This window comes from Neltuma alba, unplaced genomic scaffold, assembly GCF_004799145.2.
Source record: "Neltuma alba isolate B1F8T4 unplaced genomic scaffold, ASM479914v2 tig00011574_pilon, whole genome shotgun sequence".
In the NCBI taxonomy this organism is placed as follows: Eukaryota; Viridiplantae; Streptophyta; class Magnoliopsida; order Fabales; family Fabaceae; genus Neltuma; species Neltuma alba.
The window spans coordinates 186,849-204,803 of NW_021636228.1; the positions used below are offsets into that span (position 1 = coordinate 186,849).

Genomic DNA, 17,955 nt, shown 5'->3' on the forward strand with positions numbered 1-17,955 from the left:
TAGTGGTCTACGTATAAGCTTTCTTTTTTATTTTTTTGGATAATTCTTAATACATGTGAGAGAGTATATAAGTGACTTTTTTTCATTGAAAATGATGTTTTGGGTTTTTAGTTCAGTGTGATAAATGACTTTTTTTCATTAAAGCGAAAGATAAAATAAAGGGCATCAGGGAGTAATTTTGTTAACTGATATCAAGAAAGTAGAATATGGTGAATTTAAATGCTAGATATTTCATTCATTCTAGCTAACAGTTTAATATTGACCTAGTAGAGTTATTTTCATTATTGCTTACCTGTAATAGATAGATTGGCATGATTTAAATTTTTAAATTGGTGTGAAAAAATAACTTATCTTATCTAGCTTGCTTGCAGTTAAGTCCTAGTCAATTACACAATCTTATATCTAATTTCATTTATTGTTCTTCTGTGCCTTCACAGATCATAAAAATGAATATTGGTTCATAGAATTATCAAGAACTCCATGGTCAATTGTGACCAATCTCATTGAACTAATTAATAATCTTTATAACACAATTAAGCAAACCACATAGATGTTGAATGAAAGCTTCACAATCATAACACCAATTTCTGAGTCTTTCATACATTAATGAAACAAACCATGCTATGGATAGAGTTTTGTCATGCATCACCCAATTGTTTATGATAAAAATAGAGTCTCATTTATCAAATAATTGAGAATTCAACAAAAGCATCACTGCACAAGTGTCTGTCCATATTCATCAACTTGTAGTCAATGATTTTGTAGTCCACACTTTGGATCAGCCGCCTGCATTAATCCAGCAAGGAAACGAACAAGGCTATTGAGTGTATTCTACATATATTCATGTTATCAAATATAATTCATTTTGTAGTCAATGCGTCAAAATACCTTCTTTGTTTTCTTATTTTGAAAGCCGTTTTTTGTTTTTAAAAAAAAATAAAAAGGCTTGTTTTGTAATTTGTTGTTAACTAAGTGTTTTTAAAAACCAAAAAACAGAAATATTTTTAAAAACTCAAAAACAAAAACAACTTTTAGTTATTTTCTTGTTTTTGTTTGCAAAAATTGGAAAAACTTTTTTTTTCCCCCCCGCTTGATGGCTTTTTTCTCATTTAAAAACTTGAGTTCTCATTGAAACTTCACTTTCCAGTCTCAGTATGTTTATGTCAAATGCAGTTTTTTAAGCAATTAACCAAACAGATTTTTGTTTTGTATTTTTTTTTCAAAACTTGTTTTAAAAAACAATTTTATCAAACTATTGAGGAAAAAAAAAACAAAGAAACAAACAGCCCCTCTATTTTTATCATTCTATTTTGTAAATATATATCATATTTAGTTGAAAACATGGGTTAACTAATTGGGGTAAACAAATTATCAAAATCATCCTTTTTGAAATACGCCAGCTATTTCTTTTCTTCTTAATCACAGTTGATCTCTTTAAAATAGGCAAAAGCAATTCACTAACTCAACCGATACTATACACAGAGAATGTACAGAAACAAATATAAAAAAGTAAAAAGAAAAAAAAAAAAAAAAAAGACACGCACACACTCACAAAAAGATGGCTTCCCTTTTCACCCTTTAATATGGTGCACTTGTTGATATTACAGTAACTAGCTATTGGAAAAGAAATTGGAATAAACATCAACAAGCAACTCATATCTTTTAGTGATAGTAAAGCACAGACAAATGTAGCAAAAACATACAAATAATTTAAGAAAAAGAAAATATTTGGCGTATAGGGTGAAAAAAAGAGATGCAAGTTTTTTTATTTTCAAGCCTGTCCCCCTCATGTATGAGGCTTTTATTGATATCATAATAACCACTAGGAAAAAAAAAAAGCCGATAAGCCAAAAATCATAAAAGTAACGAACCTGGAAAGAATGATAACATGGATGATGGACCTATCCTTCTATATATTAACACTATCCTGCAATAACAAATCACAATATTAGCTGCCTAAAATAGAAGGCAATTTTGAAAAGAGACGTCGTTGGCATGAGCACGATACAATCAATTTTCTATTTCCGTGGCCATTAACAACACATTTTCCGAAAAAATATTTGTTAGTATGGGTATGTCATACCTTTGCTGAGGATAGCATTTCTACTGTTTTGTTAAGGTCCCCTTTATCCTTCCACTTCATCTCATGCTCTTCTATTTTTACTCTAGACAACTCTGGTGTTTCCAACAATCCTAAAGAAAACATCTTCATTTCAGGACATCCAGTTATTTCTACCTCTTCTAATTTAGGGAATTCAAATGTCTGACTTTGTGAAGAGAACATCTTCAAGCTTGGCATATCAGTAAGTTCAATCCGTTGTAATTGGTTGAGAGTGATTCCACCTTCTACACCTTCATTGTTCTCATTCAATACAATTTCCTCCATTTTTTTGCAATCTTTTATCCCCAACCATTCAAGACTCACCAAGCTTTTAGCAGTTGCACTTGTCACCAAATAGACAAGTTGATGACATCCAGATATAGACAGCTTCCGCAAATTTTGAAATGAAGCAGAGGATGGTGCCAACTTGACCAAGTTATGACAACTTTCAACTTCCAGGCATTTTATCAAGTCTTGATGAATTGGTGGTAGCTGAGAGTCGTCCTTCCATATGTTCTTGAGTTGATCCAAATAGGCAATGTATAATTCCTCAAATGGTGGGATTTTCCCCATAAAATCGATAATCTCATCTTGTGGGGGGAATATCTCCTCAAAGGAACTATGCTCCACATAAAGCTTTTCCAACATGGGAAATCTTTCAAGGGAGCTATGGGGAAAGGTTACACCTTCATCCTTGAAACTTTCTACATAAAGAGTTCTCACTGTAGGAAAGACATCCCTTATCATCATGATATTGTCTGCATTTAAAGCCATGCTTTTGGTTGTGGAAATTACCTATAAAATGATAATTAGTAAAACAATTACCATAATGAGTAGGTGATTTAGTAAATTACATCACGATATTGTTTTCAAGAATCAAAACTTTTCAATGGATCACTCATCTTTTGCTAATATCTAAAATTTTCATCAAATCAAATAACATCCACACCTTAAAATTTAAAAAATCCTTTAAATTAACTTCATAGCCCCTTTCTTTCGTCTAAGTTAAATTGAAAAAAAAAAATCCATAATTTCCTTGCAATTCACATTTAGGGCTAGGCTTCAAAGATTATTGGTAAAATTATTATTATAAGAAGGCAGTTTAATAAATCAGGTCAGAATTTTTTTAAAAATAATTTCTTATATTTATTGTAGATAAAATCTTTCTTAATTGACCAGTCATCTTTTTCTAATACTTATATTTTTCATCATTAATCCTCCCTTCCCTCCTCAAAATCACTTTAAACAGAAACAAAATTCTTTGAATCACTTTATAGGCCCATTTCTTTCCAGTCAGAGATCTACAAACCTTATCACACTATTTGCAGTCTGCCACATCCATTAATTATCATTTGCTTATCAGCTTTCGCGTGGAATCAAGTTCTTGTAATTTGATGAAAAGTTTACAATTTTTGCGTAGACGACGGAATGTCCAAACTTTAATATTTATGTCAAATATTTATCTGAACCTAAATTTTGTAGATGATGAGGAATTATTTAAAAAGAGAAAAACAAGAATATCAGTATGTTGGACTAACCTCTTGAATAGTAAACTGATGTTGGATGGTGACATTAAGATCAGTCATCCAAATATCTATGTGAGGTCCATATGGAGTCGTCACTTGAACCTTTTGAAGCAGCGGGGCATGAATGGCTCCAGAACAGAATATTGTGAGTTGAGGGCACTCTGTTACGATGGCACATTGTAATAATGGAAACTTGAAAATATAATATTGGTTGCAAAATCTCTTCAATCTTGGTAATCCATCAAGTTCCAAAAACTCCAGTTTGCTGAAAATGATTGTCTTGTCCTCATTATCCTCTTTTTTCTGTTTCGTCATAAGTTCTTCTATTTGATGGCATGAACCATCTAGTGAAGAAACTAAGTTTATTTCTCCTTGGCAGTCATTATTGCCCAACACATTCTTCAATTTTGGCAAATATTGTAGCCTTAACTTTTTCAATGGCACACTCACTGATGATGACACCATCTCCTTATAATCATTTAAATCTTCAAAATCAAACACCGTCTCTAGCATGTCACACCTTGAGACTCCCAGTTCTTCCAAGTTGTTTAAAGATTTCAGCACATGAAGGGGTATCAATTTCACAAAGCGACACCACCACACAGTCAATGTTTTCAAGTTGCTAAACGAGTTGTGTGAAAGTTTGTCATCCCATATCGGTGGAATCAGACTGTCTAAAGACTCTAATCTTAATACCTCTAACTGTGGGAATGACACCTGTTGAAAGAAAATATAATTAAACGAATATCTTTTGGCAAAAAACGAAAACAAAGTTACTGTTGACTTGCGAGGCTTAGTTTCATGAAAGATTGTTTAAATGTGTAAGTATAGATCTCGTGTACCACAGCATTCTTCAAGAGATTGATAAAAGTTCGACTTCAAATTTCAAGTTCACCAAACAGAAATAACTAACTAAAAAACAAGAGAACTATAAAATGCTACAATAGCTAGCCTAATACCAAAGTAAGTAATTTAAGTGAAATAATTTTTTTGATATATCGAGACAAGAAAAAATAAGAACATATTTTTACTGAACAGAGTAAATAATTCCAATGAAATTAATTTTCACAGCATAAGTTTGAAATTAAGAAGTTAATAAAATAAGAAAATCTTGGTGAGGAAAGAACATACTAGATAAGAAAAAAATTAATTTTTGTCTAAAAAAACAGTAATAAATTGATGAGTAAAATATTCTATCCTTCCTTGTATTTTGCCCTAATTACAAATTTTCCTTCTATTTTGAAAACATAAACCTAAGTCCAAATAGTTAAATCTATTGAGAATATTCTAAAAAAATATTTTTCTAATTCAAATTTATATTAAAATACTTTTGATTTACTAATTTATCCTTCATAATACTAAATTCTTAAATTTTGGCTAAAAAGTTTTGAAAAATTTAAAATGTTTTCTTTTCCTCATTTTTTTTCACTTTTTGCAGCTAGTTATTTGTTCAACGTTTTTATCATATTAGGAATGAAAATACGTAATTTAGTGAGCGGAAATTTGGTTAATTCTTTAAATAAATATATAATTGACCAAATAAGTTATAAATATTTCTCATTTGTTTAAAAATTTTAAACTATAAATTTAAATAATTTCTATAATCTATCAAACTTAGATAATCTATCTTATATGACGAAAAGAATATGCATTCAACATATTTTTTAGCCATTTAAAGAAACCTAAAAAATTAATTTCAATATGCGTGACAAACAATTAAAATTATAAAATTTGATAATAGAATTAAAATTAACAAATTTTATTACATTTTAAAAAGTCTGAAAATACATGTATTAAAATTATTTTTGTGGTATTAAAAATTATTTTTGCAAAAAAATGAATGTTTAAATAACTTTTATGTGAAGGAGGGGTATTTTGGTCAAAATAAAAGTTTAAGGTCAAACTTAACTGTAACCTTATGGTTGGATAGATGAAAATGGAATTTCAAATCAAATATACAATGGAGGTTTGTACAACATGCATTTTAATTTTAATGGAGTTTTATATATGTATTTTTAAAATAAAGGGAAGGTTTCTATAACTTCGATAAAACACAGGGCTAGTTAGTGTATTTTACTGTAAATTGATTTGAACATACCTTGTGATTATTTGTTGCTGGGTCTTCAGTGTTGAAATCCGTTTTATGCTCTTCTGCTTTCAATCTTGGGAGAATCTTGAGTTTTAATCTTCTCAACGCACTGAACGTGATTCCACCTTCCATATCGTCATTATTCTCATTCTTTACAATTTTCTCCATCTTTTCACAATCATCTATTTCCAATGTTTCAAGATTCACCAAACTTTTGGCGGCTGAATTTGTCATTAAATAGATGAGCTGATGACATCGGAACACCTTCAACACTTTCAAATTATGAAGTTGTTGAATTTGATGGACAATTGGCGATGGGAATATCTCCTCGAAAGAACTATCCTTCACACGAAGCTCAGACAGCCGCGGAAATCTTTCAAGCAATGTATGCGGAAATGTTGCCCCTTCATCATCAAATCCTTCTATGCGCAGAATTTCCACTTGAGCAAGACAGTTGGCTGGAAATTGGTCATTCCTTATCATGCTAATATCATCCTCATCTAACACCATCTCTCTTGATGCCACAAATCTCTGTAAAGCAGATATTGAGTCAGAAGCATGGTAATATTAATTTAGTAATTATGTCGCAACTTCTTATTGAATCAGTAATATTATTTTGTTTTTTATTGTGTCCCAAGATCAAATGCGCTCACAAGAAGTGCGAAACATTTTGATTTCATTTATTTTTCATAATTAATCTTGAAAAAGAAATAATTATATCAGCCACGACAAGAAACAATAATGCCAACACATTTCGCTGTGTATCGCATTAATTATTAAATTATGACGTAATTGTTTGGGATATTTTATAATTAAACTTATGTAATTAAAAAAAATTATAACTACTCCCCCTAGTTCTTTTTATAAAAGTTTGAAATTTGAATTGTCTTAGTTTTTTTTTATAAGAGCCAACTTGAATTTGTCTAAACATTTAATATGTTTTCACCCTTTTTATCTCTGATTAATTTTATACATTGCATTAATTAAAAGGCTGACAACTTGGTATATTATCTTATCTTTCATATTTTTTCTCGTTATTACTCTATTTCTCTCTCTTATTTTTTCCCTCATAAATAACAGTATATATGGGGAAAAAATTTCATTTCTTACTGAAACATTTCGCTGTGTATCCCATTAATTAATTATGATGTAATTGTTTTGGGATGTTTTTGGGATGTTTTGTAATTAAAGTTACGTAATTAAAAAATGATAACTAAAATTTTAGTAGAAACTTCAAAACCGAAACATGTATAGGTATATTTATATTAAATATCATAACAATGGAACATTTATAGATTCAGATTCTTGTAAAAGCTGGAAATAGGAATAAGGGAGCATTCTAGACGTACCTGTTGGTAGAATGTTTTGTTAACATTGGTGTCCCAAATTTCATGATGTTCCAGTAGAACGCTTTTAAGAGATGGTGTATCAATGAGCCCTGGAGAGAATACTTTGAATTTCGGACATTTTGTTATGATCACCTGATCCAATAATGGAAACCTGAAAGTATAATTGTAGCCGCAAAATCTCTTCAATCTTGGTAAGTGTTCAAGTTTCAAATACTGCAACTTGCTGAAAGCGGCTTCCTCATCATCATCATCCACTCCTTCCTGCTTCCATATAATTTCCTTTATTTTAGAGCAGCTTCTAATTGAGAGACTTGTGAGATGGACCAAGCTTCGAGCAACTGATGACGTCATCAAAGTGGTCAACTCATAACAACATTCCACGTGGAGATGTGTGAGATTTGGTGAAGAAACTAAGAGTGGTACCAAGCTTGTGATTTTGGAAATATAGTTGAGAGTCAATTTTATTGGAAGAGGAACATCATCCCCTCCAGAAGCCTTCTCAATGTGACCCCCCAGTGTCAGCTTTGCTAAGTTTGGAAAGCTCTTCAACAGTTTGTACGAAATAGTCGTTGCTTTATAACTGACATGTAGATGAAGCAGTTTTACTTTGGGGAAGTGGTACATGGAAAGCTGGCCACTTCCTATCATCTCAGCTCCTTTACCCCGTAATGTCAACTCCTCCAAATTATGAGTGACCTGCACAATAAATAAATAATAACTAAATGTAACAACTAATCAATGCGTCAAAATCCAGCCGTGTGCATTTTTTTAGGAGGATATCTTCAAATTTAAATTTGATGCATCCACAATTTTGACGTACATGTATTTTGTAACTACAAATATTAATTATGATACATTAAAATGAATATAAATTTTTAGACTGGAGTTTGTATGTTTGATTATAACATACAAACGTTATTTCATCCTTCGTTTGTTTTAAAAAAGATTATCCAATTAAAGCTAATAATCGCTTGAAAAAAAGGAAAAAAAAAATCCCCTCCCTTGATTCAATGACCCACCTCTTTTCCATGAAGATGGAAAGCTGAGAATTGGAGTCCTACTTTTTTTAAAAAAGAAAAAATAGAAAATTATTTAATTAAGTTCTAATATCTATTATTAATTAAAATAATTATTATGAATTATTCTTTTTTAACTTCTTAAGTGGATAACCAAATTAATCCTAAACTACCTTATATTCTAATAAATGGTTTAGTGACAGGAATAATTCACACACTTGAGTACTCAAAAATATCAAATTCAAACGTGCTCTTAGACTATGAGACAAAATATCTTTCATTATTTATTTTAACGCTTAAAGTTAATTTTTTGCTCTTTTATTATATTGTTTTTAAAATAAATAACACATGAATAGCTAATTTAGAGATGTACCTTGCATTGGAACAGTACAGGATATTTTGAGTCTAATGAGCTCCCTTCCTCGTGTATTTCTAATGAACTTGAGGCTTCCTTTTCAAATAACTCCAACTCATCACAACCTTCAATAGATAATCGATAAAGATGTGGCCATTCTAATGTGTGTCTCTGCGGATAGAAATTCCTCAACTTTTTAAGCGAAGAAAGCTCAAGGAAAGTCAACCTGGGAAACTCTAACAGAGGAGCAACAGATTCTGAAACTTGATCTTTTGCAACAATCACCTCTATACCACAATCTCTTATTCGAAGCTCTTCAAGATCACAAAGCATGCCTTTGGCTATAGATGCAGGAAACAGACTAGCGAGGCTTTCACAACAGGAAACATGCACGCTCCTTAGACTTGGGAAGGAGACGTCTCCTTTATAGTGATTGCTCCATACATTCTTCAATTTTTGCAATGTATAAAGCGTTAACTTTTTCAGTGGCACAATCACTGATGATGACTCCGCCTCTTTATAATCATTCAAGTCTTCAAAATCAAACACCAACTCCAACGTGTCACAGTCCCTAACTTCTAGTTCTTCCAAGTTGTTTAAAGATTTCAGCACATGAAGGGGCACCAATTTCACAAAGCCACAACTTTTCACAAACAATGTTTTCAAGTTCCTAAATGAGTTGTGTGAAAGTTGGTCCTCCCATATCAATGGAATCAAACCGATTGAGTTAGATAATCGCAATATCTCTAATTTTGGAAGCAACACCTACAGTTCACAGAAAATATGATTAAATGAAAATCACTTTTAGTTCGTAGGCTTACTTTTCATGAAAGATTGTTTAGAAGTCTAGATAAAACTCTCAACCGCCACAATATTTTTCAAGAGATTGCTGAAAGTTCCAAAAAAAAAAGTAATCGAAAAATGAAAAAAACTGTAAAATGCTATTGTAGCAAGCCTAATACCAAAGCAAGTAATTCAAGTGAATACAATTTTTGTAGATACGTTACAACCAAAAAAAAAAAAAGAAACAAAATAAGAAGAGCAAACTTGAAAAATGCCATAATAGCCTGATAGCAAAGTTTTGACGGAAAGTTAAAATAAGAAAAAATAAGAATAATTAAAACAACATGAAAATACTGTATTGTTGAAAAGGGGTTCCAAAGTTTTGTTACAATGGTTAATGATCAAAACCATAAGCTAAATTCTCATAGATATTTTAGTGACAGGAACAATTCGTATATTAAAATACTCAAAAATATCAAATTAACGTGCTTTTAGGCTGACGAATAATTTAAGGCTTCACTATTTATTTTAATACTCGGAGTTAGCTTTTCTCTTTTATTACCTAATTTCAAGTAATTAAAAAATAGAAAGCTACAAACTTCCTTAACGGCCTAATAGCAAAGCAATTCCAGTGAAAATGATTTTTGCATTTAAGTTTGAAGCAAAGTTTTGTAAGAAGATAAAATAAGAAAAATGTAAATAAAATAATCTGAACATACCTTGTTCAAAAGTGACACGGACGTGTTATTGGATATGTTATTTGTTACAGCTTCATGATGTCCTGAGTTCAGTCTAATAGTATTGTTACCATTGATCTGAAGATGCCTTAAGTGTGGAAACCCTCCTCCATCATTACCCTGAAGAACATTTTCAAGCCCATTAGATCCATATAAATACAAATCTTCAACTCCTTCCATCAACTTTCGAACCCCCGGCTTCAAATGGATATTACCCTCAAGCTCAATTTTCAATATCTTTGAACTTTCATGACTGCCTCCCCGCCAGTTCCAATGTTTTCCAATGAGTATTCGGCATCTCTTCAAATTCATATCTAAGAACAAGTGCTCCGGACACATAGAGACATTAGGAATACGAATATCAAGAGAAGAGATTGGCAAATCCTTTAATTCGTCAAGACTTGCATTTTCATCAACTTCACAAGATCCTTCAACTTTCCACTCGCCAAAGCTGCTTTCCATTAACAAAACCTCCAATTTTTTCAAGCTAGATAGGACATTTGGTGGAATCACTTTGAGTTCGAAGCAGTGGGACAAATTCAATATTTGTAAAGAAGTCAACATTGCTAATTCAATTGGTAACTGTTGAACCTTAGAGGAAGCAAGACTCAACACTTTTAAATTCTTCAACCTTGTGACCTCAGTTATATCTTCTAGAAAACAAGAGTGCAGACACAATGTTTTTAGTTTTAGTAGGAAACTGAGTGATGGTAGTGACGAAAAATGCACATTGGTAAATGCCAACAGTTTTAGCTTTTTCGAAGATTTGAAAAACATGTTGGGTATGGTCAAGTCACGTTTTGTGTTGTGCAGTAGAAAGAATTCTAATGTTGGAGCATGCAACTCTTCTCTTAGGTCAACACTGATCTCACTTTCTTGCAAGGAAATTCCCTTGTAGCGTTCTAGCTCATCTTCGTCTTGCCATTCTCTCGAGCTTTCATGCCTCAAAATGAATGCATGTAATTCACGGGATGCAGTATTTAATGCAATTTCTCGAAAGACGTCATGGATTGTAACATGATGACTAGAAATGCTATCCATAAATAAGTTTAATGATTTTAGCTTACTCACAATAGCAGAGATTCCAACATAGGCTTGTTCCATGTTCTCTATGCCTTGAAAAATATCTAAACCCACAGAGTACATGAGCAGGTCTTCAATTGAGGGATCATGGGTTAACATGGCAGCAAGTAAGAAAATAGTTTTTTTCTCTTGGCTTAGAGGATCATAGCTCAATTTCAAAGAGGCATCCACCTCTTTGATTCCTGTGTCACTTCGCCTTAAATGATTTTTCCATCGTGCCAGGTAATCTTTCCACTCATCTAGATTTTTTCCCCTTAATGCCTTGGCAGCTGTAGCAATCGCTAGTGGCAGGCCTCCGCACTTTTGAACAATCTCATCCGCTATAGGTTTCAAATCAGGATTTCCTGATTCAATAGAAAATTCGGCAATCCTCTTGAACAACTCCCATGCTTCATTCTTTGACAAAACACCCACTTCGATAATTTCTTGACATTTCATGAGATCTGACAGCAGCCTTTTATTCCTTGAAGTTAGTAAAATTTTGCAGCCTTCATTCTTACTGCTATAATTTTCAACATCAACAAAGGGAATTCCAACTTTGCGCAAATCAAGTTCCTCCCAAAGGTCATCCAATATTAGGAGCATATTCTTCTCTTTGTTCAACCTCTCCCACAAACGAGAAGCTCTGACATCTTCAGTTCTTTCACTGAGTTGCATAGCCAGCTTATCAGCAATCTGGCCTTGAATCTTCTCAATGTTCAATTCTATGGAAACAGTTGCCATGATCACCTTTTCAAACATCTTTTGATTCTTCACCTTCTTTTCAACCTCTCTGGCTATGGTGGTCTTGCCAACACCCCCAAGCCCACACAATCCGATCATATTAACACTTGGATTCCGTAATGCCTCCATTATTTGATTCATAATTGGTACTCTTGAATCAATCCCTTCATTGCTGTCTCTGTTGGTTAATTCTGCCGTTGACAGCGGAGGAACACGATATGAAACTCCATGAAAGTTTCCCTTCCCACAAATTTCAACAACTTCTTTCGCAATCTCCTTTGCCTTTTTGCCTAGTTTATAGCGTAGCCAAGGGTTGGGACATGAAGTTATGCTACACTCTGTTTGTACCTGACTCTTTTCTTGAAGCTTTCGTCCTGTCTCTGATATCTCATCTACTTTGGCCAACCAATGACGAACTTCCTCTTTAATTTGTTCTACATTGTTTGTAGCCCGATCTATTTCATGTTGTATGGAGCATCTTCTAAGGGTGAGTTCCTCAAGTAGTTCATTGAAGTGCTCAATGTTTCTGCGATAATGAATGAGATAAAGAAGCTGCTCCCAAGTTAGGTCGAGCACTACGTCTCGGAACTTCTCAACCAAACCGCAAGTAACAGTATCCATTTAGTTTGTGCTCTGTTGAAAAGAAATAGCAAAAATAATTAGTGCGCATTTTATAATTAGATATAGTTATGGATAGGATTAAATTTATAAATATTTTATACCTGTTTAATTCAAAAAATAGAGTAAAAATGATAAAGTGGTTCGTGAATCATAAGAGAGTGGGGTAGGTTTAAGAGAGTGGGGCAGGTTTAAGGTTGGCTTTATTTGGTCAGTGTCCTTAGCGACAGGAGAGACATGTCACATGTGAGAGCAGTGAGACTGGGGAAGCAGAGGAAACGGCTTTTATTTCAATGTTCACAATGAGGAGACGTGAGGGAGCTGTTGTTGTTGACGTTGTGGGGCATTGTACGTGAGGAATATTGAATGAAATAAGGAACAGATTTAAAACAGCTGTCCTTGTGTTTAAGTATTAGCAAAATCGGTAGAAGTGTTGTTATTGCCATTAATAGTGTTGATAGCATTAACAATGGAGAATTGAAGTGCCAGCAAAAAACATGCAAAAGGCTGTAAATTCAGGATTTTTCTTTTCTTTTTTTTTTTTGGGTGGAAGAAAGACAAAAGAAAAGGAAAACACAAAGGAAACTGCAGAGACAATGAAGTGAAAGAAGAAACTGAGAAAACAATAGAAAATGTAAAAAAGAGAAAGAAAAATAAAAATCAGAAAAATGATCACAATAAAAGAAAAGTGCCAGCAAAAAATGCAAGAGGAGAAAACTTAGGATTTTTTTTATTTTTAAATGTGAAAAAGAGAAAGAAAAATAAAAATCAGAAAACAAAATTTGCAGAAGAAATGTTTAAGAACAAGTTGAGAAATCAATAAACAAGGAGAAGGAATGCTGTGTTGTTATGAAAGAAGACGGACGAAAACGAACAAAAACATAGCAGAAATTAGTGAAAAATGCCCAGAAAAGGAAGAAAAAAAAAATCCAAAAAAAAAAATTTCTGAGCAAATGCTGAAGAAGAAGCAGACATGAGGCTCTGGGAGGGGCAGAACGCGAAGTCTCTTGTGCATAGAGGAGTCAATGAATGAGACCCTCGGCAATTAAAGCGAAGGCACTCTTTTAAAGTTGATTTGAAACACAAGCGTATCAGGTGAAGGTGACAAAAGGGGCATGTGGGGCCCCCAACTTGGAAATCCATGCACATATTGTTGCTTTGCATGTATAAATAAAATTAGGCGAGTCCCTTCCATGCAAGGAGATATGGGCCAGTTTTGCTTAAAATGTTTTGAACTCGCCAGATTCGACCATATAGATCTCATTTTGGATAGTAAGGATTTGATTTTTTTTATTTATTTAAAATAATTATTTTAATATAGATGAAATTTAAACTAAAGATAATTTCTTAACTATCTTTATTTTTAAAAAAATAGTCTTTTCTATTTAAAATAATTAATTAAAGATTTCAAATATGGATTGTTCAAATGATATATAGATGGTTCAGATCTGATAAACTTAAGATACTCATAAAAATAATGAGCACCAAAACTGATTCCATTTACATTGAAGTGAATTACAAAATAGCACCTACATCATCCAATAGCGCTATTTGAGATTGTTGAATGCTATTACGAAAATACATTTTTTAAGGGAAAGACAAGAACAAAGCACAGCGAAAATGCTTTGAAAATTATACAAAACAAACTTCCCTTATATTTTTAATATTTTATTTTCATATACCAAAATATTCTTTGATTGTTAAATTACACATGTTGAGCCAAAATCTCTCTCTCTCCAATAAAAATGCTGTTTAAAATTAATTCAAAAATATAATTTCATAACATATATTTTCAAACTTGTGTTATTAATATGTATTAAATTTAAATGTCTAATTCATGTGAACACTATTTTTTCAAACTCAGCGACTAATTAATTAATGATTCGAATAGCAAACGCTGCAAGAACTAAGTTACAATTAGTCAAAATTTCAACAAAATTAATACTTAATGGATTGAGTTTTACAGAGTTAAAGTTTAGTCAATAATCAAGTTAAAATTATAAGACCAAAATGATTAATTTTTCCTTTTAGAAAAACTATGATTTTGGGAAAATTGGAATGAAACCCATCCATCTTACCCCAAAAAAAAGAAAAACACCAGAGGGTATGTTTAGACATCATGTAAAACTAGGGAAGCCAAATAAGTAACTTGCCTTAATATGGTTGGAAGTTGGAACAGGTTTCTTCTTCTTCTGGTTGGTTGCTGTCTATATTCAGAAACACAAGAATATGCTGCAAAAGTTGAAAAACAAATTGAACTTTGTAAATACAGATCAATTAAACACCGACAAACTTTGGCATAAATCTCTATTTTCAAACTTACAGTAGTGGCCAATGTCAAACTTTGCAATTTCAAGGCTATGTAAACCTCAATCTCCCAATAGTAATCAGCTTTCCTCAGCGTTCCATATCAAGCATGAGAGACCTCTCTTTTTATGGTGTTTTTGAGCAACCTTGAGAAACAAACGCTTCACAACAATAGAAGACAACTATAAAATGTGAAAGTTTACGAAAAAAGACGATGAACTTGTGAAATTAAACAGGAAAAACAACATCAACTAAGAAACAAAATATCACAAATATGATGAAAAAGCAGTTTTTTTTAAAACAAAATTATTTTTACGATTTTTTTTCTTGAAGAAATATCACAAAACCAGAAAAATATCGTTGAAAATGATCACAACAAAGAAGAGCCAGAAAAAAAAAGGCAAAAGGAGCAAATTCAGGATTTGCTTAAGAACTTTTGTTTTAATATGGGTGAGACAGAGAGAAAACAGAAATCAGGAAATACAACCAAAGCCCAGAGTGCACAAAAGACGTTAAGGAAGGAAAGAATTAGCAAGGAGCGATGCGAACAGTGAAACCATGAAAGAAGATTTAAGAGCCAACAGAAGTTGCAAAAGCAGTAAATTCAGAAAGTAAGGAAAAATGAAATCAGAAAGTGGAAACTGCAAGGATGATGAAGTAAAAGAAGAAGCTGAGAAAGTAGTAGAAATTAGTAGAAGGGAGAAAGTAGTAGGAGACTTGTGAATGGAGGAGGAGAAGAAGAAGAAGAAAAAGATCTGAAGCTTTAGTTGGAAGGAGTGGCTACAAAGTCTTTGGTTGAGATTTTTTATTTTCAGTTTTCTTTTTCATGTTTTTGGTCGAGAAACACATATAATACAAAGGAAACTGCAGAGATAATAGAGTAAAACAAGAAATTGAGAAAGCAGTAGAAATTATGAACTAGTTTCAGCACCATAGGCTAATCAGATCTGAACTGTCCATATCTCATTTGGGCAGTTTAGATTTGATTTCTTTTTTATTTTTATTTATTTAAAATAATTATTTTAATATGTATAGAATCTAAAATAGTGATGATCTCTTAACTATCATTTTTTCAAAAAATAGTTTTTTCTATTTAAAAATAATTAATTAAAGATTTTAAATCTGGACCATGCAAATGAGATATAGGCCATTCAGATCTGATGAGCTTATGATGAGATGAGCACTGGTTCCGTAGAAATTACCAGAAGGCAGAAATTAGGAGATTTGTTAAACTATGAAGGAGAAGAAGAAGAAGCAGATCTGAAGCTTTAGTTGGGAGGAGTGGCCACAAAGTGGAGTCAAGTCAACGTAGAATGACCCGGACACTGCGGTTCATATTATTATTAGGGGGGAAAACACGTTGTACGGTCTAGGAGAATTATTTGCGTGTCCTTTCTTCTAAAGAGTGTTGATACTCCTTTTCAACTTAATTAACTAATTTAAAAAAATAAAAAAAATTTAAAAACAAAATTCTTTAATTATGACATATATTACATTATCTTTTTTAAAATATTTATGTATATTATTAGATTATATATCAGTCTATAAATTAGACAAATTAATTTAAAAATAAGAAAATAATATTTTAAAATAATTTATTTAATTTTTTTAATCCCTCTAAATTGAGTGTTATGTTAAGGATGGACCTATTTAAATAGCAAAAGGGCACCGGCGGAATCGGACGCGATCCTGAAGCAAGTGCGTTTCCCTTTGGGGGTTCTTTATGGTGGAAGAGCTGGGTAATTACAAGAAAAATAAGTTGTGATATTTTCAATTTTCCATTAGAATTTTAAGAAGCATTTATGATGTTTTTGACCTCAAAAACAATGGAAAAACCCTTTTACAAATAGTTTTATTTTTCTTAAATTTTTAATTTAGTATCTATGTATTTTTTAATTAAATTATTTAATTTTACTCTAATAGAATTATCAACTCCTGAAATTTGCACCATTTGTGCTATGAGCTACTATTAACAATGCTAACCAAATAAAATTAAAAGTAAAATACACTGATCACCCTTCTATTTTATTTCAATTATAGAAACCTCTCTTCTATTTTGAAAATGTATATAAAATTTCCTTATAATTAAAATATATGTTACACAAATCTCCCTCCTATATTTAATATTCAATTTCCATTCACCGAAATCGTTAGTTAACTATTAAGTTTGACTTTAAATTATTTTTTAATCAAAATGTCCCTTTTTAACTTAATAATTTAACTTAATAATTATTTAGACATTTATATTTTTCAAGAAAATATATCTTATAAAATAAAAAATAATTCTAATACGTATAGTTTTTAAATTTCTAATATGTTACAAAATTTATTATTTTGATCTAAATCATAAAATTTTATAATTTTAATATTTTATCATATTCATTAGAGATTATTTACTTTGATTTCTTTTAAATTGTAAAAACATATTTCAAATACATAGTTTTGTTTATTGTAGAGTTTAAATAATATAAGTTTAAAAGATTTTATAAATTATTTAAATTTATAATTCAAAATTTTTAAACATATCTTTGTTACAAAAATTTATAAATATGTTTAGTCAAAGTATATATATATATATATTTATTGAAAAAATTAGTTAAATTTTTAATCAAGTCTTTTATGTTTGCCTTAAATGAATAAAATTTATGCAACTGTAAAAATATAATCTAGGAATTTATTATAATGAAGGATAAACAGTAAGTAAAATTTATTTTAATATAAATATAAATTTCAATTAAAAATAATGTTTTTATAATCTTTTTAAAATATTTCTAACGGTGTTAGCTTATTAGATTAAACTATTTATTTTCAAAATAGAAGGGAAATTTGTGTAATTGATGCAAACTAAAAGGATAATCAGAGTATTTTACTCTAAAATTAAATATTTAATTAAGAGAGAAAAATATTAAATATTAAATTAAAAATTGAATGAGAAAATAATTTTCTCAAGAAACAAAAAATTTATAGAAATAAGTTTGACAATGATCAAAACAAACAAAACTACTCATGCGATCGCGCTAAGTTACTCATATGATAATCTTATCCATTATAAGTTGGAGAAATTAATTTTGAGAAATTGAAAAATTATAAATTTCTTGATTATAACATAAATAACATGATCTCTCTAAAATATTTATGCATATTATTAGATTATATATCATTTATAAATGAAGCAAATTAGTTTTAAAAAATTAATAAATATAAATACTTTAAATTAATTTATTAATTTTTAATATTTTTAAATTAGCCAACTAAATTTTATATTAAA

At 31.0% G+C, this 17,955-nt stretch overlaps 1 protein-coding gene across 1 annotated transcript; it reads right to left on the reverse strand.

The window, feature by feature from the left end:
• Window positions 1-1,909: 1,909 nt before the first annotated feature.
• LOC114715080 (uncharacterized) lies at window positions 1,910-12,383 on the reverse strand. Its single transcript, XM_028899887.1, has 7 exons — window positions 9,939-12,383; window positions 8,455-9,201; window positions 7,066-7,761; window positions 5,726-6,247; window positions 3,640-4,344; window positions 2,084-2,896; window positions 1,910-1,927 (listed from the first exon to the last, which is right to left on the reverse strand). Exons 1-7 carry the CDS (start codon window positions 12,381-12,383, stop codon window positions 1,910-1,912), a joined length of 5,946 nt encoding a protein of 1,981 aa, XP_028755720.1.
• Between the last annotated feature and the right edge of the window lie 5,572 nt (window positions 12,384-17,955).

Coding starts and splice junctions, on each gene's coding strand:
- LOC114715080 (XM_028899887.1), bottom strand. CDS start 12,383: ATGGATACTGTTACTTGCGGTTTGGTTGAGAAGTTCCGAGACGTAGTG. Junction 6,248..7,065: donor ACAAAACATTCTACCAACAG/GTACGTCTAGAA, acceptor TCTGCTTTACAG/AGATTTGTGGCATCAAGAGA. Junction 2,897..3,639: donor ATCAGTTTACTATTCAAGAG/GTTAGTCCAACA, acceptor ATCATTTTATAG/GTAATTTCCACAACCAAAAG.